Raw genomic sequence first — 21,435 nt, 5'->3', positions numbered from 1 at the left:
GAGCGCTAGCCTTGAGCTGAAGAGCTGAGGGACAGCGCCCAGGCCCAGAGTTCAGGCCCCACGACCAGACCCAAAAAAAAAGAAAATGGAATATACAACTTGTGAGTGGGATCAGGGAGGAAAAACTGGGAAAGAACAAGGGAAGAGGTGACATAGTTCAAAAAGAAATTTACTCTTAGCCAGGCACCAGTGGCTCACGCCTGTAATATAGCTACTTGGGAGGCTGAGATCTAAGGATTGCAGTTCAAAGCCAGCCCAGGCAGGAAAGTCCGTGAAACTCTTATCTCTAATTAGCCACCAGAAAACTGGAAGTGGCGTTATTGCTGAAGTGGTAGAGTGCTAGCCTTGAGGTGAAGAGCTCAGGGACAGTGCCAAGGCCCAGAGTTCAAGCCCCACAACTAACAAAAAGAAGAAGAAAGAAATGTACTCTTTATCTGACTGATGTAATGTTAGCCCCTCTGAACATCACTTCTACAATAACTATAAATAAATTAAAAAAGAAGCAAATAAATAATGTGATTGCAAACTAAACAAAGGACTACAATAAACATTTTCCCAAAAAAGACATACAGTGGCCAACAGTGTATGAAAAGATACTCATCATTGCTAGGGAAATGTAAATCAAAACTACAATGAGATAATATCTCAAACCTACTAGAATGGCTAATTCCGAAAGGACAAAAGATTACAGTTATTGATCAGAATATGGAGAAACTGAAATTGTTGTACATTATTGATGAGAATGTGACATGGTATAGATATTGTGGAAAGCAGCCTTGGAGACCCTCAAAAAAACAAAATAGGTCTACTATGTAACTATCCCATTACTAGGTACATATCCAAGAGATACAGAATCAGTATCTTCAAGAGGTATCTTCACTCTTGTATTTATTATACTTTACTCACAAAGCAAAGATGAGGTAGCAACTGTCCTTCAGTGGAAGAATAAGAAATAATGCTGTGTATGCACATGAGTGTGTATACATACATAGGTATATAATACTTGCCACATTAGTGTGTATATAATTCTAGTATAATATTAGCCACATTATATGTATATAATAAAACTAGCCATGTTGATATTTTCAACATGTATGGATGTGTAGGACTTCATGCTAAGTGAAACCAGATGCAGACTTATTTGCAATAGACTGTATATAAGTGAATGTGGAGTGTTGCCTGTAACCTTCTGTTACAAGTAAGTTGTAGGGTTTCATAGCATGTTGGCTATAGTTAATAAAAATGTATCCTGCACCTAAACTTTGGTAACGAGATAGATATTTGAACATAGATTATTTGCACAGGGAAGAGTTCTTGTCATCCATCCATCCATCCATACATACATACATACATACATCCATATGTACATATATATTATGAATACACACTGTATATGTATACACACAATGTATACATACACAAATGTAACAATGGCAGGTGATGGATATGTTTGTGTGGCTGTAGGAATCATTACACAAGTTATACTTATTATCAAATAACATGTTGTGAGTTTGTAGCTCAGTGGTAGAATGAATGCTTCCTTTTCATTCCCCATCATCTCCTTCCCAAATACCATGTTACATTCTCTAATCATATGCATTTTTAAACATGTCAATTATACCTCAATAAAGCTGGGGAAACGTTTGTCTCTCTAGATGACCTTTGGGTGGTTTCAAAAACTCTAGACTTCGAACTAGATACATTCATCGCATGTAGTGCTTTCTTTGGACCATCATGTACCAATGAGGTGGAACTGCTACCTTTGAAAGGCTATTTCCCTTCTAACTGGCCCACAAACAGTAAGTGTTGCCATGTCCATCTTAATTTGTATTTAAAATAAATAACAGAGGCACTGTGAGCAAGATTGCTAACTGTGTGTGGGATTATTTGACGAAAGCCTACTTCTAGTTTCTAATATTGTATACATTGTGTTTCTGAAAATGCATATGAAAATTTAAATTGCTCAAATGGAGATTGCTTTAATAGTATAAATATTATTTTAATCTTATAAACCAAAAATGAAGATCCTCTTAGTACATCAAGGAAAAAACGAAAGTCCTACAACAAATGCCCAAAGCTGGTATTTTAGATATGTATATGAAATACAATTTTTTTTTTTTTGTCATGGGGCTTGAACTCTGGGCCTGGGTGCTGTTTCTCAGCTCTTTAGCTCAAGGCTAGCGCTCTACCACTTGAGCCACAGGGTCACTTCCGGTTTTCCGAATGGTTTATTGGAAATAAGAGTCTCATGACTGCCCGGGCTGGCTTTAAACCATGATTCTAAGATCTCAGCCTTCTGAGTAGCTAGGATTACAGGTGAGCCACCAGTGCCCAGCTAAAATATAAATATTTCTTCAGTTCAAGTCCTATAAAGATGATTAAATCTTTTTATTTATTTATTTTTTTGGGGTCCGGTTGTGGGGCCTGTACTCTGGGCCTGGGTGCTGTCCCTCAGCTCTTCAGCTCAAGGCTAGCGCTCTACCACTTGAGCCACAGCGCCACTTCCGGCTTTTTTTTTTCTGCTTATGTGGTGCTGATGAATCGAACCCAGGGCCTCATGCATGCAAGGCAAGCGCTCTACCACTGAGCCACCTTCCCAGCCCCAAGAGATAATTAAATCTGGAACCATTACCTAATATTTTGCTGAAGTTGATTTGTATACTCCCATTAAACATGTAAATGAAATTTTTTCAAATAATTCCATCAAACTCTGGTTCTCTTGGTTATTAGAAAGTACATTTAGTGAAGAATATATTTTTACACTGACAAGATCTTGGAGATTCGGAGTTATGATTTGCCTTAAGAGTATCTTGTCATCTGGGGAGGTTTTTTGTTTTGCTTTTTTTTTTTTATGGTCCTGGGGGGGGCTTGAACTCAGGGCCTTGGGTGCGATCCCTGAGCTTCTTTTCCTTAAGGGTAGTGCTCTACCACTTGAGCCACAGCACTACTTCCAGCCTTTTCTGAGTTTTGTTTTTTTTTTTGGTCGGTCATGGGGATTGAACTCTGGGCTTGGGTGCTGTCCCTGTGCTCTTCAGCTCAAAGCGAGCGCTCTACCGCTTGAACCACAGCACCACTGCTGGTTTTCTAGTGGTTTACTGGAAATAAGAGCCTCACGGACTTTCCTGCCTGGGCTGGCTTTGAACCATGATCCTCAGATCTCAGCCTCCTGAGTAGGATTACAGGCGTGAGCCACCGGTGCCCGGCTTTTTCTGAGTATTTTTATTAGGGGTAGGAGTCTACTGGACTTCCCTGCTCAGAATGGCTTTGAACCACAATCCTCAGATTTCAGCCTCCTGAGTAGCTAGGATTACATGCATGAGCCACCAGTACTTGGCTTGGGAGATACTTTACATTTTTGTTTTGTCAGTTGTGGGGCTTGAAGTCAGGATGCCCCACAACAGTGCCCCAGAATGGGCTGTTCGCTCTTTTTTGAGTTCTTTTGCTCAAGGCTAGTGCTCTACCACCTTGAGTCACAACTCCACTTCTGGTTTTCTGGTGGTTAATTGGAGATAAGAGTCTCATATCATAGACTTTACTACCTGGGCTGGCTTTGAACCATAATCCTTAGAACTCAGCCTCCTGAGTAGCTAGGATTACAAGAGTGATCCACCAGCTCCCAGCTTGGGATTTTTTTTTTGTTGGTCGTGGGACTTGAACTCTGGGCCTGGGTGCTGTCCCTCAGCTCGTCAGCTCAAGGCGAGCACTCTACCACTTGAGTCACAGCACCACTTCCTAAAGTTGTTTTCTTACTATTAGAATATAAGCACTCTTAGTATTTTTACAAGATAATTGAAGAAGAAATGCAAGACACATTTAAAACTTACATAAAGATTACTGTGCATCATAAGTGGTATACTGATTAAAGAGAGCTTCCTGTCAGATAGTGCCACAATACATTAGATCAAAACAAATGTTCTTTCAACTGATACATAGAAGTCCAAATATGATTGAAGTTATACTCCGTGTGGGTGGTCACCTATGAAATGAGTAACTGGATGCTGTACTATTGAATGGATAAAATTTTGTGTATCTTTGCAGGTATTTAGCAGTTTGATGAATTCAGTAGCTGAACTCTTGGGTTATAGCGATATTTAATTGGTACATTTATATAAAATAAAATTGTTTTCTGCTTCTTCTCTCTAGTAATGGTCCATGCATTATTGGTCTGTAATGCCAGCACAGAGCTGACTACTTTGAAAAACATTCAGAACTATTTTAATCCAGCTACTCTACCACTAACACCTCACCTATTAACCATGTAAGTTATCACTTGTCTTTGGGGCATTGATAGTTAAAAATAGCAAATGAAAATGCTATATAAAGCACATTAAATAAAATTTACCCTTAAAATGCTTAGTTATCTTTCAGATCATAAGATTACTGTCTATTGTTATTTAAACATAAGATTGTAGCTCAGGGGTAGAGCACTTGCCTAGAATTTGTGAGGCCTTGGGTTTGATTCCCATGTACATGAATAAATTAATAAATTGTTTTAAAAAGAAAGGAGGAACTATGCATAATTTCCTACTCAGCTATTATTTATTTGTTTTAGTTTGGGCTGCTACATATTTGCAATTTTTTTCTTTATCAAGGGATAATTTATTGTTTTGATTTTAATGTCCTTCAGGCTGGCCTGGAATTCAGAATCTTTGCCTCAGCCTCACAGATGCTAAAGGAATAATTTGTTGTGTATGTGTGTGCGTGTATGTATGTGTATGTGTGCATGTGTGCACACCAGTCTTGAACTCAGGACCTGGGTGCTGTCCCTGAGCTTTTTTGGTCTAAGCTATACCTCTTAAGCCACAGCTCCACTTCTGGCTTTTTGGTGGCTAATAGGAGACAAGAGTCTCACAGACTTTCCTTCCATGCTGGCTTTGAACTATAATCTTCAGATCTCAGCTTCCTGAGTAGCTAGGATTATAAGCATGAGCAAAATTTTTTTTAAAGATAATTATTTGACTGTTTTAAAATGTATCCGTCTATATGGCACAATTATTTAAAATTTTAAGAATTAATTTTATTCTTTTTGTTTTTGTTTGTTTGCCTGTTTTTTTGGCCAGTAGTAGAATTTGAACTTGGCTTCTTCCTTTTGCCTTTTCACTGGTAGTTTTCTACCATTTGAACTGTAGCTCCAATCTAACTTTTTGGTGGTTAATTGGAGTTGGAGACTTTTCTTTGAACCTTAATCCTCTGGATCTCAGCCTCCTGAGTAGTTAGGATTACTGGCATGAGACACTGGTGCCTGCATGTAATTTTATTTTTGACATAATCCTCATTTCAGTTTTAATATTTCAAATACCCAGGCCCCTTCTTAAAAAGCCCCATTTATGCCGGGCACCGGTAGCTCATGCCTGTAATCCTAGCTACTCAGAAGGCTGAGATCTGAGGTTCATGGTTCAAAGCCAGCCCAGGCAGGAAAGTCTGTGAGACTCTTATCTCCAATAAACTGCCAGAAAACCAGAAGTAGTGCTGTGGCTCAAGTGGTAGAGTACTAGTCTTGAGCTGAAGAGCTCAGGGCACAGCCCAAGCCCAGAGTTCAAGCCCCACAGCTGACAAAAAATAAAGGGGGGGGAGGACATTTATATAAACTGTAATTTTGCTCTCATTTAAATGCATTAAAATGATAGAAATTTTCTGTTTCCTAATTTTCAATGTTATTATCCATCTTGCTGTGATTTACTCTCACCATAATGAATCCTAGGTACAAAAGAAAAAATCCTTAGGAGTTCATTATGTTATTTATCTAACTTGAAATGAATTGAGCCCTTATATAAGTAGAAATAAAAGCAATTATTGTAATTTTACCAGAAACAGGTGCTGTGTTCTCTAAGCATTCTACCATTTATTAATAGTGTGACTTTGGGGAAAACAGTTTAATTATATATTTATATTTTGGATAATTGTTTTGTTGTGAAGATTATATAAAAGAATATGTTTTAGACTCAACCTAGCAAATTGTAGGTATTGAACAAAACATTATTTCTCTTGCATTGACCTCTAAATTGAGATCTAAATCTGTTCTCCCTCAAAATATCTTCTGTGATGATTAAAAAGGGAAGAATTTAAGTTATGAAAAGTCCACTTAGCTATCTCAAAAGTCTTTAAGTTTTCTTTGATTTGCTGTCTTTTTTTTTTTTTTAAACCAGGTCTTCATCAACTACAGTTAGCAGTAAGAATGTCAGTAAGAGAAAATTTATTCCACCAGCCTCTGTAAATATCAACACAAAATCTGAGCTCCTCAGCCTAGGAGCAACATTGCAGTTAGCCAGTGAGTTTATTCAGACACACAAGTTAAACAAGGACCAAGCTACAGCTCTAATTCAAATCGCTCAAATGATGTCATCCCTGGAAAGTGTTGGTAAAGTGAAGGAAATGTGCATCCACACCCTTCCTATCACAGTCATACATGGTAAGAAGCAAGAAGACGACCTTAGTCAATACACTTTAATATAATAATATAAACGTCGTAACTTGTCCTCTTCCTTTGTAATTTCCCAGAGAGTAAGAGTGTCAGCTCAAGAATTAGAATCTTGCCTTTGTATCCTGGTTCTCTCATTTATTATGTTTAGGATCTTGGACAGATTACCTAGCTTTGATTTCTTGCTCTGAAAGGTGAATGTCTCATTGTGTTGGAGGATGAGTTAATATAGGTGAAATGATCTGGGTGGTGATGGTTCATGCCTGTAATCCTAGCTATTCACAGGCCTGAAAGCTAGAGGAACACAGTTCCCACCAGCCGAAAGATAGGCTGGAGGTATTGCTCAATGATAGAGCACCAGCCATGAGCAAGCAAGCTGAATGAGTGCGATACCCCTGAGTTCAGGCTCTAGTGCCACCAACAACAAAAGGCAAAAAAACAATAACAACAATAAAAAATACCCATAAGTGAGAGGCTTAGAACAGTGTCTGGCACATGGGAGATACTTGGAAAATTTAGCATTTATTATTTTTATGATTATCTCACACAGTTTTCTGAGTGCCTTATTCTCCATATTTTTCTAAAACCATCTGATAAATCCTATTGCTTAAAGTCCTTCAGTGACCTCTCTATCCTTGAAGATGAAATTCAAAAATTTTAGCTATAGCAAACTGAGGACTTACTGCTTCATCTCCCTCCACACCTCATTGGGCATCTATTTGCTGTTAGCCTGTATAGACCATTTAAAGTTCTTTTTGACAATACTTGTCACACTTCTACATTAAATAATACTTCCTCTAAGCAGTCTTGATATCTTAAGCCTTGAAGACTTAGTCCTCCAACTTCTTCCTTTTAGGAAGCATTCCTGTCCCCACCAAAGCACACATGGGTATTGTTTTTTCCTGTACCCCACAGCCATGTTACTTGCCATGTTAGATGATCATTTCCCCTTTACCTGTTTATCCTGTTAAGCTGACTGTGGTCTTATTAAGGTGAAAGTATTCTGATTATCCTTGTGTACACCTTGTAGTGGGCACCCATTATTTTTCCTATGTTAATAGTTAAGGAGAACAAGAGATAAATAGATGGAATATTTCTTGTACTTTTAGAACATGTGTCATAATATTGCCTTAATTTCTTTTTTTCCCTTTCTTTAAAACAATTAGGTGTTTTTGGAGCAGGAAAAAGCTATTTGCTGTCAGTGGTGATTTTGTTCTTTGTACAGCTATTTGAAAAGAGTGAAGCTCTTGCTGCTGGAAATGCAAGGCCATGGAAACTTCTGATTTCTTCTTCCACTAATGTAGCTGTGGACAGAATCCTTCTTGGGTAGGTAGGACGGGCATATTTATGTAGCTGATGAGAAAAGCAGTCTGCTGTGTCCCCTAAGTATTCATACTTGCTTAGAGTGCAAGGCCATTTTCTCTGATCCTACGAAACTATGACAAGCTAATTTATTAATTGATAAGAAAAACAAAATCAAATCCCAGACCTGACAATTTTCACACCATTATGAGAATCTCATATATAAAAACCAAGTTCAGCTAACAACGGTGGGCCCTGAGCATCCCTGCAAGCATTTTGCAGGGCCAAGCTCACAGGAAGCAGCTCAGCCTGATATGGTAAGGTCTTCCTCCAGGACCATGAGCAACCTTGACTACTGCTTGTTACTAAAATCAATGAATCTCCAACGTTCATATTAATTTAGTCCACTGCTTGTGCAGACATCCATTGTCACAGCCCAACTCCCCAACTCTCACTTTGCTTCCTATGCCATGAGCCAAAGTCCTTTTCTTTTGAACCATGAGCCTTGAGTCTATTATGCGAGAAATAGGTAAAGTCAAATCTTAGAATCAAGCTGGGCACCTGTGGCTTATGCCTGCAATCCTAGCTACTCAGGAGACTGAGATCAGGGACCATGGTTCAAAGTGAAACCAGTCTCTGAGGCTCATATCTCCAGTTAACCATCAGAAAAGTTGGGAGTGGGGCTGTGGCTCAAGGGATAGAGTGCTATCTTTGAATAACAGAGCTCAGAGATAGTGCCTTGACCTTGAGTTCAAACCCCAGGACCAGCAAAACAAAAAAATCTCAGAACCAATACTTACAGACCATTCTTATGTTCATCTTGCCTATGTGAACATGTAACATAGATAAACAGTTTGAGTGAATTTTTCTTTTCGTTTCAATAAGGATGATACAGAAAAGAAAACAGCAATCCTAAGCAGTTATACATTTTTTTTTAGTAATTATTATGATTTGCCTTTAAGGATTTTTGTCACAGTATAGCATAATGGTAAAATTTGGGAAAGAATTTACTGATCAATAACTGCTTAATTATTAAGTACAACTGAATTAAAAAAAGCTATGTTTCCCGAGGCTTAACACCAGAGAGCAATAATCTTTTAAGTAAAGGAAAAATAGAATGCAGAACAGTGTATATTGAATTCCAAGTTTGTGAAGTAAAAGGTGTACATAAAAATTTGTGAAAAAAATAAACTATAGTTTCTACCATAAGCATTACTTTATTTGTTTATAAAAGATTTTGAAGTCTAGACTTATAAATTAACAGATTAATTTCCTAATGCTAGAGCTGAAAAACATATAAGCAGGAAGGGGGAGGAGAACGTCTGCATAAAACCTAATTGGGCCTAAGGTAATAGAGAATAGTTATGGCCTAAGGAGATAGAATAGCCTGGGTTTTAAACATGGCTGACTCCATCTGTTAGCTATGTAGCCTCAGCAAAGCTACTTCATCTCTGAGCTTCACTATCCTCATCTGTAAGATGAGGTGGTGTTCAGAACTGCAGTCATTAAATAATATGTGTGAAGAGGATCTTAATAATTTTTTATGCTAGATGTAAGGTATGTATTGCTTTATTACTGTGTCCTTAAGGACAATTTTATTTATGATTAACCTTGGTATTTTACAAACATTTCATGACTGTCAACATAAGATAATAAATATTTTTTAACCATCTCCAGAATGGGAGAGAGGAGCCCAGTGGTAGAGTGCCAGGCCTTGGGTTTGATCCCTAGTTCTACCGAGGGATTTGAGGGAGGGGAGAAAGTCTTAAAATGTCTCATCTGGGGGGGGGGGAAGGAGAAGATTGGGATTGGGGGGGAGGGGGGAGGCTGGGAAGGGATGTGAAGGGTAAACAAAGGAGGAGGCTGCAATGCTTGGTAAGAAATGTACGCATTATCCTGCCCATGTAATTGTAACTCCTCTGTACAGTATGTTCACAAATAAAATTAAATTAAATTAAAAAAAGTCTCATCTAAAAGAAATCATTTAAATACATTTTTTTAAATTTAGGTGTTTCACATTATATCATATAACCATAAAAATATTACTGTGCAAAGTTGCTGGGTGCCTGTGGCTTACACCTGTAATCCCTGCTACTCAGGAGGCTGGGATCTCAGGACTGCAGTTAGAAGCTAGCCCAGGCATAAAAGTCTGTAAGACTCTTTATCTCTAATAAATCACTCAGAAAAAGCCAGAAGTGGAACAGTGGCTCAAATGTTAGAGTGCTAGCCTTGAGCACAAAGAAGCTCAGGGACAGTGCCCAGGCCCTGAGTTCAAGACCCAGGACTGGCAAAAAAAAAAAAAAAAAAAAGCTAAAAGACAACAAACAAAAAACAAAACCAACAACAAACCTATAATGCAAAGTTAATTTTAATGATATAGCTAGGCATGGTTGCATACACTTAAAATCCTAGCTCTCAGGAGACAGGATGATCAATTTGTAGGCTATATAGTGAGACCTTGTCTCTTCATAAAGCAAAACAAAAACACTCACCTGATGTAAATACCGCATGAAACTTTGTTTCATGTCTTATACATAATCAGAATCTGTTTTGTCTTCTTTTCTTTAAAGGCTTCTTGGTCTTGGATTTGAAAAGTTTGTCAGAGTTGGGAGTCTTAGGAAGATTGCCAAGCCAATTTTACCTCATAGGTAAGACTGCTAAGTTCCAATGAGTGTTCAGAGACATGAAGACATTTTATCTATATTTTTAACCTTAAATCTGGTGTTTAAGTAGGAGTGAGGAAAATATTATCTTTTTCTGGATTGATTTAGGATTTTTTTTTCAATCGTGGGGCTTGAACTCTGGGCCTAGGCGCTGTCCCTGAGCTCTTCAGCTCAAGGTGAGTGCTCTACCACTTGAGCCACAGTGCCATTTCACAGGTTTTCTGGTGGTTAATTGGAGGTAAGAATCTCACAGACTTTCCTGCTCAGGCTGGCTTTGAACCATGATCCTCAGATCTCTGCCTCTTAAGTAACTAGGATTCCAGGCGTGAGCCACTAATACCCAGCCTAAGAAAATTTTAAATTAGAAAATCTAACTTTAAACTTAGGAGAGGATCACAAAGACTCGGTAGCTATATGTATATGATCATATAAAGTAATATTTATCAAAATAAACTCCAAGAAATGGGAACAAAGTTTTTTTTTTTAGTTTGTTGCTGTTTTTGTTTTCTGCACCTTTTGACTTGTTTGAATGTTTTGGGGAGGGCAAGAGGGAGACAGAAAGGATTCCACAAAGAGTGAACAAATGCAGCAGTGTTACTAACTGGACACTATGTTGAAAATGAACTATACAACTTGTGAGTTGTATAGTTTCTCCTCCCATCTTTATGGGAGGAGAAAAACTGGGAGAGAGCAAAGGAAGAGGTGATATTGTACAAAAACAAATATACACATTACCTCACTTATATAACTATAACCCCTTTGTATATCACCATTACAATAACAATAAATATATGTATAATCTTAAAAAAATCTGTATTCTCTTTTGTGATGTTTAAAAAGTGGAGTATAAAGACTAGTGTTTTTTTTTGTTTTTTTCATGTGTAAGAACATTTTAAGCTTTATTTTACAAAACATTTCCAGGGGCTGGGAATGTGGCTTAGTGTGTCTATAGAGTGCTTGCCTAGCATGCATGAATGAACCCTGGGTTCAATTCCTCATACCGCATAAACAGGAAAAGCCAGAAGTGGTGCTGTGGTTCAAGTGGGAGTGCTAGCCTTGAGCAAAAGAAGCCCAGGGACAGCACCCAGGCCCTGAGTTCAAGCCCTAGGACTGGCAAAACAAAAAAACAAAAACCCCAAAGAACAAAACAAACATTTCCAACTTCCTCATATTATACTATAGTGAAAGCAAATGTATATATATGATATGGAATATATATATATATATATATATATATATATACACACACACACACACACACACACACATATATATATTCCACATCAAATTCTTTTTTTTTAATTTTAATTTTTGTGAACATACTGTACAGAGGAGTTACAATTACATGGGCAAGATAATGAGTTCATTTCTTATCAAGCATTGCAGCTTCCTCCTTTGTTTCCCCTTCACATCCCTTCCTAGCCTCCCCCCGCCCCCCCCCCTCCACATCAAATTCTAAATTGCCAGTTCCAACTAAGATAGCAAGTGGCAAGCTCTAAATAGTAGTATTGTTCTTTTTTGCTTTATTATTATTTTTAGTCTGCATGCTGGCTCAGAAAATGACAATGAACAATTAAAAGAACTCCATGCACTCATGAAAGAGGACCTGACACCTGTGGAAAGAGTCTATGTAAGAAAAAGCATTGAGCAGCATAAGCTGGGGACCAACAGAATGCTGCTGAAGCAGGTAGGAGGCAGATCTCCGGTTATGTACTAGTCACATTCTCTATTTCTGGCAAGGGAAGATTATTTTAATAAAAGCAACCACTATGACAACCAGGTGCCAGTGACTTAAGTATAATTCCAGCTACTCAAGAGGCTGAGATCTAAGGGTTAGGGTTCATAGTCCTCCTGGGCAGGAAAGTCTGCAAGACTCTTATCTTCAGTTAACCACCAAAAGGCCAGAAGTGGAACTGTGGCTCAAGTGGTAGAGTGCTAGCCTTGAGCAAAAAAGCTCAGAGATAGTACCCAGGTAATGAGTTCAAGCCCAAGGACTGGCACCAAAAATAAAAAGACAGTTGCCTTCTTCACTAAGGGCTGAGTTTGATTATGTTGAATGAATACAAAGTAGCCATTTCAGGACTAGAGGCATACAGATAGAGAGGCTGCTCTGAGCTCAGCCCTAGTAAATCCTGCCCCCCGCCATAGCCATTTATATAAACTATCATTTTATTCACCCAACCTAAAAATAACTGCTTACATCTTCGTAAACAAAATGTATATTACTTTGTATTACCTATTACTATTTTTGAAGAGAGAGAGAGAATGTGTGTGTGTGTGTTACTAAGGTTTGAACCAAGGGAGTCTCATGCTTGCTAGATAGGTGTATTAACACTTGAACCACATCTACTAAAGAATACCAATCCAGTTAAGCTGTGAGACCAGACCGATTCTTAAAGTTATACATCTTTTCAATGAAACTATTTTTTTAATGCTTCATAGTTAATTTCTAATTCCTAGGTCAGTAACAAGGTTTTTTAATCATATAATAATGAATTAAAAGATAAAATTACATAATTATTACATAATTCTTTTTTTTTTTTTTTTGGTTCGGTTGTGGGGCCTGAACTCTGGGCCTGGGCGCTGTCCCTCAGCTCTTCAGCTCAAGGCTAGCGCTCTACCACTTGAGCCACAGCACCACTTCCGGTTTTTTCTTTTTTGCTTATGTGGTGCTGAGGAATCGAACCCAGGGCCTCATGCATGCAAGGCAAGTACTCTACCACTGAGCCACCTTCCCAGCCCAAAATTACATAATTCTTAACAGAAAAAAATTCTTTTAAGTTTTTGTATTAGGTCTTTCTTTAAACTGAAAGAATTCTTCTTGATTTATAAATTTAAGGTTCCCATTCAAAGTTTGTTTAGTCAAATACAGTTCCCAGAAATTAAAATAGCAAATTATATTTCAAAGTAGTGCTAAGCAGTATATAGGTTACAGGGATTGCACATCACTATAGACATGAATGTTTAAATGTTACAGAATTTCTAATATAAAAATTTCTAATATAAAGTGGTGCTGTAGCTCAAGTGGTAGAGCACTCGCCTTGAGTTGAAGAGCTGAGGGACAACGCCCAGGCCCAGAGTTCAAGCCCCATGATCGACAAAAAAAATTTCTAATATAAAAGTAGATTACAATGTATTTTTGTTTTTGTTTTGAGTTATCATATAGCCCAAGTAGGCCTGCGACTTTTGGATCCTCTTGCCTCAACCTTTCAAATGCCAGGATTACAGGTGTACCCTATCATAACTGGCTTTGTTTTTGTTTCCGATGAAAGAAAACAGCTTATGTATTTAGAGCTTTTACGTGTGATGAGTGTTATTGACGAGTAAGAAAGTAAGATGTTTGGGGCTGGGTAGGTGGCTCAGTGGTAGAGGGCTTGCCTTGCATGCATGAGGCCCTGGGTTCAATTCCTCAGTACCACATAAGCAAAAAGAAAAAAAGCTTGAAGTGGCGCTGTGGCTCAAGTGGTAGAGGGACAGCGCCCAGGCCCAGAGTTCAGGCCCCATGACCGGACCCAAAAAAAAAAAAAAAAAGAAAGAAAGTAAGATGTTTGTAATATTGTTTCATAGGATCTGCAAAGACAGTGTTTAATTTGTAAAGCATATTTTTGTCAGTGACCTTTGTTGTAAAAAAGAGATGGTTAATTTTTATGGATTGCTCTTGCTGACAAAAAGTACAATTATACTGCAGATAGTAGAAAAGCATATATAGATGTATATTTATATATGTACACACAAGTACATACTTGAGCCAATGACCACAAAAAGTTTATAGATTTTTCTATTGGTTACATTTAGTTATGGAGATTAAATATTTGCCTTTCAGGCTTTTTGCCTTAAGAACATTTTTTTCTGTTTAACCTATATTATCAGTATTAGTGTGCCTGATAGTTAAGCAAAGAACAGTTGATTACCAAATTACCTTTTCTTTGTGGAGGAATTTGGTCTATGTTGTTATAATATACTTGTATTCAAACTCACCTAGAAGATAAAATAGAAACATCATCCTTGATGCTTCCTAAATCATTGGTATTATTATACTGCTTTCCTTCCTTGTAGGTCATGGGGCTTGAATTCAGGGCCTGGGCACTATCCCTGAGTTCTTTTTGCTCAAGTCTAGTGCTCTACCACTTTGAGTCACTTCTGGTTTTCTGGTGGTTAATTGGAGATAAGAGTAACACTGACTTGTCTGTCCCAGATGGCTTCAAACCACAATCCTCAGATCTTAGCCTCCTGAGTAGCTAGGATTACAGGCTTGAGCTCGGCAACGCTTTCCTTCTGAATATGAAATCATGCCTTTTGCTCTGATTAGTGAGCCTGCAGATTAAGTAGCCTGTGTTCTGTGGTTTCTGTGTGTGGGAATAATAAAAATGTACAGAAAGAAAGTGACCAATGATTCCTTGTCAGGAAATAATTTAGGACTAGTTTGATTCCTGTTTACAAGATTTGTTAAGTATGTTCTTGTTTTCTTGTTTTTTTGGTTGGTCGTGGGGCTTGAACTCTGGGCTTGGGCGCTGTCCCTGCGCTCTTCAGCTCAAGGCCAGTGCTCTACCGCTTAAGCCAATGCACCACTTCTGCTTTTCTAGTCGTTTATTGGAGATAAGTGTCTCACGGCTTTCCTGCCCAGGCTGGCTTTGAATCGAGATCCTCAGGTCTCAGTCTCCTGAGTAGCTAGGATTACAGGCGTGAGCCACTGGTGCCCGGCTGTTCTCTTGTTTTCTTTTACCAGCTGTCAACTAACCGCATTTTTGTCTAAGGTCCGAGTAGTTGGTGTTACCTGCGCAGCCTGCCCGTTCCCATGTATGAACGACCTGAAGTTCCCTGTCGTCGTGCTGGATGAGTGTAGCCAAATGACGGAGCCCTCCTCTCTGCTTCCCATTGCAAGGTGACCTGGAAGATTCTTCCCCAGATACACTCACATGTCAAAATTATTTCAACATCTCCAGAAAACAGTCTCTTAGCAGATTTTGGTCAAAATTCTTAGCAATTTAAGTATAAAAACAACATTCTTGAAAATAACACGATGGGAATTTTTTTGAAGTAAATGTATCTCAAGTTTGTTAGATTGCAGCTTAGATAGTTGAATCGTATAATCCTTAAAGCCCTGAGAGCACTAGCTCTAGGATTCTTCTAGAATTTTGCAGCTTCCTCAACTATGTTAACAGTTCCTCTCTTATAGTCATAGTTTGAGAGCCTGGCTGCTAAACAATGTCCTTGAGCCAAAGAAGCTCAGGCACAGTGCCCAGGTCCTGAGGTCAAGCCCAGGGCCAAAACAAAAAGAAAAAAAAATTAAAAATACATATGTATAAAAAGTAGTTAAAGTGAACATTTGTTCCTTAAAATTGAAGATTACAAAATTTTCCAAGTCATGCTAGCCAAAGGAAAATTGTGCTTTTAAAGTATCTCTTGGAGCTCAGTACACACTTCAGTAGTAGAGCACGTGTTTAGCACACGTGAGGCACTGGGTTCCCTCTTCAACACAATGAAAAATAAAGTAAGAAAAAACAATAACCTCTCTTATTGAGGAATCCTAGGGAAAATAGACAGTGTATTCAGCAGACCTTGATTAGTCCCTAGTTAAGGAAGGAGTTAGTTGCCAACTATCAGGTTTTGCTCATGACTTGGGAGGTTCCTGGATCATGGAGCTTTCAGGTTTTCGTTGTTGTTTTATTTATTTGATTGAATGCTTTTGTGCCAGTACTGGGGCTTGAACTCAGGACCGGGAGCCATCCCTTAATTTTTTTGCTCAAGGCTGATGCTCTACCACTTGCACCATACCTACCTTTCCATGTGTTGGTGGTTGATTGGAGGTAAGAGTCTCATGGACTTCCCTGCCTGGTCTATCTGGGTTTGAACCTTAGAGCTCAGCCTCCTGAGCTGCTAGCATATAGGCATGATCCTTCTGTTTTTAAGCTGTTCAAGTCCTAGGCCAATCAGGATGGTCACTGTATGCAGGGGCCATAGTGGAAGAGCAGTGATGCCCTGGGCGGACAGCAGAAGAGAGCTTCTACTGTGGACTAAACACATTGCGTACATCATTTAATCTTTGCAGTCGCCACGCAGGGTGTCCTCACCTCTGTTGCTGGTTAAAAATACTGAAGCACTGAGAGATTAAATAACTTGCTTTGTCTATGAAAAACAATGAGAGTTGCAGTTTAGATAGAAGTTTGTCTATAAACCTTGGACTTTTTTCTACAAAGATCTTAATCCTATTTAAAAGCCATTTGGCCCCTGAGAGCCTTCCTTTACCTTTCACAGGAGAGTGTAAGTGAAAGGAATTGTAAGAAAGCCTCTAATTCTTAAGCATTTATGGATTCTAAAAGTCAGTGTTCCCACTGTGTTCTGTGAAATACCAATTCCATGCAAGGGGCAAATATCAGTCTGTGAGCAGTCCTTTAGTGCATGAGACCTAGAGCTTTTCTTATGTGTCCTGGTGCTGTGAAGCTCCTCCCGGCACACACTGTGTTCTTTGAATCCTTGGCTCACATTTTGGAAAAGGCAGTAACTGATGTTAATATAACCTCTTTCCATTGTAGACTAATTCTTGAATTTTGCTTTTAGGTTTGAGTGTGAAAAGCTTATTCTTGTTGGAGACCCCAAACAGCTGCCTCCCACAATTCAGGGTTCTGACGCCGCTCATGAAAATGGATTGGAGCAAACTCTTTTTGATCGACTTTGCCTAATGGTACACACTGCTGAGTACTTGCAGGATTTTCCTTTATTGATTGTATGCTATGTGCCTGGATAGAATAAGAAAATATTAGACCTCAGCCTTGTTACTGTTCTTAAACAGTTTGTAGTTGGCATTATTGAAAAAGTACTCTTCTTTAAAATTTTAAAAATACTTTAATGGTGCCAGTATTCTGGCTTAAATTCTGGACCTGTAGCTCTCCCATGGCTTTTTCTCTCAGTGCTGGCATTTACCACTTAAGCCACTCCTCCATTACCAGCTTTTTTTTGCTGATTTATTGGACATGAGAGTCTTAGGCTGCTTAGGCTGGCTTTGAACCTTAGTCTTTGGATCACAGTATTCTTAGTAGTTAGGATTATAAGCATGAGCCACGGATGCCTGGCCCCCAAAGTACTCATTTTTTTTTTTTTGTCTTTTCTTTTTTGGTACTGGGGATTGAACCCAGGACATTGCACTTGCTAGGCAAGCGCTTTGTCACTGAGCTACATCCCAGCTGACCAAAGTACTCATTTTAAAGATAACTAGAACCCTGAAATTTTATCATGCCTTTATATAAAGAACCCTATGTGCTTAAGTAGTTGGTGGTAAATATATTATTTTGCCCTTAATATGTAATGTGGAACTCTACTTCACATTTTAGATATTTAAGAGATGATGATGATGATGATGATGATGATGATGATGATGATGATGATGATGATGATGATGATGATTAACCGGTTCTAGGGTTTGAACTCTGGGCCTAGGCACTGTCCCTGACCTTTTATGCTCGAGGATAGTTAGTGCTCTACCTCTTGAGCCTCAGCTCCACTTCCAGCTTATTTTTAGTAGCTTTTGTGGAGATTAAGAGTCTCACAGACTTTCTTGCACAAGGTGACTTCTAACCGTGATTCTCAGATCTCAGCCTCCTGAGTAGCTAGGATTATAGACTTGAGCTACTGACACCCAGCTAAGAAGTTAATTATTAGTGTAATTTAAAATAGTGGTAAAATTCAAATAACATATGAACTCTTAAATGAGTAACTTGTTAGCATTTAGTACAGTCCCAATGCTGTTTAACCACTACCTCTGTCTACTTTTAGAACATTTTCATTTTCCCAAAGTGGAATCTCATAGCCCATTAACAGTTGCTCTCCTGGACCAGCAACTAGAAACTGTTTTTAGTTCTATTTATTCCCTATGAGAGCATCTTAGTCATATGAGGCTACATTAGCAAAATATTTTGTAATTTTATAGTTTACATTATACTCTAAATATTTTAATAATTAAAAATATTTTATTTGTTGCTTGTCCTATCATATTTATAATAATTTTTTTTTTTTGTCAGTTTTGTGGCCCTGGTGCTGTTCCTGAGCTTTTCTTCTTAAGGCTAGTGCTCTACCACTTTGAGCCACAGTGCCACTTCTAATTTTCCGGTTAATTGGAGAAAAGGATCTCATGGACTTTCCTGCCTGGGCTGGCTTTGAGCTGTGGTCCTCAGATCTCACCTCCTGAGTAGCTAGGATTACAGGCGTGAGCTCCCAGCTTATAATACATCTTTTAATACCATGCCATAGCAATATGTAAAAAGTTTAAAATATTATAATTTTTCTTTCACTAAAGAGATAAAAAGTGCTTTTCTAATTTCTTATTTAAATTTTTTAGGGTCACAAGCCAGTTATGTTGAGAACCCAATACCGCTGTCACCCTGCAATCAGTGCAATTGCTAATGATCTCTTCTATGAAGGAAACCTCCTGAATGGCATTTCTGAGCCAGAGAGGAGCCCTTTATTAGCCTGGCTCCCCACCCTATGTTTCTACAATGTTCCAGGACTTGAACAGGTAAATGACATTCGTGTTGATGGGAGGCAACATTTAATGTATTGGTTTAATTTCATTGTCGTTTGTATGATTTCACTCAGTCTTCCGATAGCCATTCCAAGAAATATGATTTAGGATCTGTTTCTTCTTTCAGATTGAAAGAGATAACAGCTTTTATAATGTTGCAGAAGCAGCTTTTACACTCAAGCTAATTCAATCACTGATTGCAAGTGGAATAGCCGGCTGTATGATTGGGGTGATAACATTATACAAATCCCAGATGTACAAGGTTTGCATTACATTTATGACACTTGTCACATATTAAATATAATTACATATTATAGTATTCGGTATTACATTTGTCTTAGTTTGAAGTGCTTGGGGAATTGTAACTTCTATACTAACAAAGAAACATTCTGAACATTCTGATACGTTTTTCTGGCCTAGATTTTTTTCTGCATAATTAAATGTAAACCTAACAAGGTTTAATTAAGTTCAGTATACAGCCATTGAGGCAGAAATGCAAATAAATTACAGGAAGAAAATATATATTTTATGTTTGGGGACAGGTGAGATTTAATCTCTTGTTTTCTAAAATGTTCCTTAATGAATTAAATTTGATCGGTAAATGCAATGTTACACACCACATATTAATATATACAAAAGCTCATTACTTTAAGTATAGCTTCCCTTTTCCCTTTTAGTAGGTTTTCTTTTTCTACCTATTTAGCTTATTTATCATCTCAAATCAACGTAAGCTAATGAGTTCTCAAGTAATAGATAAATCATCACTTTTGGTTTTGCTCCATCATTAATATTGTCATCTCCTCAACTAATTAAATAATTATTGTTATTTTAGTAACCATCTAACTAAACTTTACACCTCCTGGGCTGGATCCCTGTCTTCTTCCCTCCACAGCTTTGTCATTTACTCACCACTGCTGACTTTGACAATCCTGATATAAAAAGTGTACAAGTTTCCACCGTAGATGCTTTTCAGGGAGCTGAAAAGGAGATCATTATTCTGTCTTGCGTACGCACACAACACGTAGGATTCATTGATTCAGAAAAACGAATGAACGTTGCACTGACCAGAGGAAGGAGGCATTTGTTGATTGTGGGAAATTTAACCTGCTTGAGAAAAAATCGACTATGGGTCCGTGTGATCCAACACTGTGAAGGTAAAATAGGAATACATTTATTTCATGCATTTTGAATTAAATCTGCTGGGGGTTGGTTAGTGTTAGGTTGATGTGGAATGGAGTGGCTCCGGATTTGTCATTGTGTAAGGTGACTGGTATGATAATAACAGGATCAGTATGAGATAAAAGGAAATTTATCTTGCTCTGTGTATTTTTAAGGAAGGGAAGACGGACTGCAGCATGCAAGCCAGTGTGAACCACAGCTGAACCATCTTCTTAAAGACTATTTTGAAAAACAAGCAGAAGAAAAACAGAAGAAAAAGAGCACAAAAGAGAAATGTAAAGAAAAATCTCATTTGCAGACAGTCATGGTCTAGGAATTTTGTATTTATGTAAATTGAGACTAATTTTACACTATATATTTTCATTACTGTAAAACTCTTGATATTGAAAAAAAATCTTATTCTTATGCTAAGTAATGTATTAAATGGACACAACTAAAAATGTTGCACTTCAAAGACGTATATTATACTTACACTGGGCTCCAATGGCTCAAGTCTGTAATCCAGCTCCTTAGGAAGCTGAAATCTGGAGGATCGTAGTTTGAAGCCAGAATGGAAGAAAAATCCAGAACACTTCATCTCTAAAATAACCAGCGAAATGTTGATCTGGAGATGTGGTTCCAGTGGTGGAGCAAAAGCTGACCACGTCTGAGTCTGGCACCAGGTGGTGGAGTTGGGGGAAGCACCATTTATATTAAGACAGGCCAATATTTTCTTTGTAATACAATCTCCAAAGGGATAATCTGTCAAATACAGAAAAATATTCAAAAGAAAACAAAATTATCCAGAAACCCACTCTTTAGGGATAATAATCAATGTATTGTTCTGTTTCTTTTTCTGTATATTCTCCCTATAAATATATAGAGATAGTATTCTTTTGTTTTGGGGTATTTGGGGGCAATATTCAGGGTCTAGCATTTGATAATTTTGTGCTCTACAGTTTTCAGCATTTACTAAGGCTTGAATCAGGGCCTCTCACCATTGCTCAGCTTTTCTGCTCTACTACTTGAACCACGCCTCTACTTCTAGCCCTTTGTTGGTTAATTAAGAGTCTTGCAAGCTGGACGCCAATGGCTCATGCCTGTAATCCTAGTTACTCAGGAGGCTGAGATCTGAGGATAGCGGTTCAAAGCCAGCTCAGACAGGAAAGTCTGTGAGACTCTTACCTCCAGTTAATCACCAGAAAACTGGAAGTTTGCTATGGCTCAACTGGTAGAGCATTCGCCTTGAGCCAAAGAGCTCAGGGACAGCATCCAGGCCCAAAGTTCAAGCCCCATGACTGACAACCGCCCCCCCCCAAAAAATAAAAAAAAAACCCCAAAAAACAGTTTTGCAAATTTGTCTACCCTAGCTGGCTTAA

General features: G+C 38.3%; 1 protein-coding gene across 1 annotated transcript in view; it reads left to right on the top strand.

The window, feature by feature from the left end:
* Positions 1-20,816, top strand: part of Zgrf1 (zinc finger GRF-type containing 1) — a 59,932-nt gene extending 39,116 nt beyond the window's left edge. Inside the window, exons 17-28 of the mRNA XM_070022474.1 lie at positions 1,656-1,799; positions 4,144-4,258; positions 6,147-6,409; positions 7,585-7,744; positions 10,291-10,368; positions 11,923-12,070; positions 15,138-15,265; positions 16,942-17,065; positions 18,716-18,892; positions 19,026-19,160; positions 19,791-20,052; positions 20,233-20,816. Coding sequence (XP_069878575.1) covers positions 1,656-1,799; positions 4,144-4,258; positions 6,147-6,409; positions 7,585-7,744; positions 10,291-10,368; positions 11,923-12,070; positions 15,138-15,265; positions 16,942-17,065; positions 18,716-18,892; positions 19,026-19,160; positions 19,791-20,052; positions 20,233-20,390 — 1,892 coding nt within the window. The 3' untranslated portion in view covers positions 20,391-20,816. The remainder of the gene's footprint in view (positions 1-1,655; positions 1,800-4,143; positions 4,259-6,146; positions 6,410-7,584; positions 7,745-10,290; positions 10,369-11,922; positions 12,071-15,137; positions 15,266-16,941; positions 17,066-18,715; positions 18,893-19,025; positions 19,161-19,790; positions 20,053-20,232) is intronic.
* Positions 20,817-21,435: the final 619 nt, after the last annotated feature.

The sequence above is a fragment of the Dipodomys merriami genome, unplaced genomic scaffold (assembly GCF_024711535.1).
Source record: "Dipodomys merriami isolate MVZ:Mamm:240054 unplaced genomic scaffold, mDipMer1.0.p SCAF_15, whole genome shotgun sequence".
NCBI lineage: Eukaryota > Metazoa > Chordata > Mammalia > Rodentia > Heteromyidae > Dipodomys > Dipodomys merriami.
This window is presented reverse-complemented; position numbering and strand designations above follow the sequence as displayed.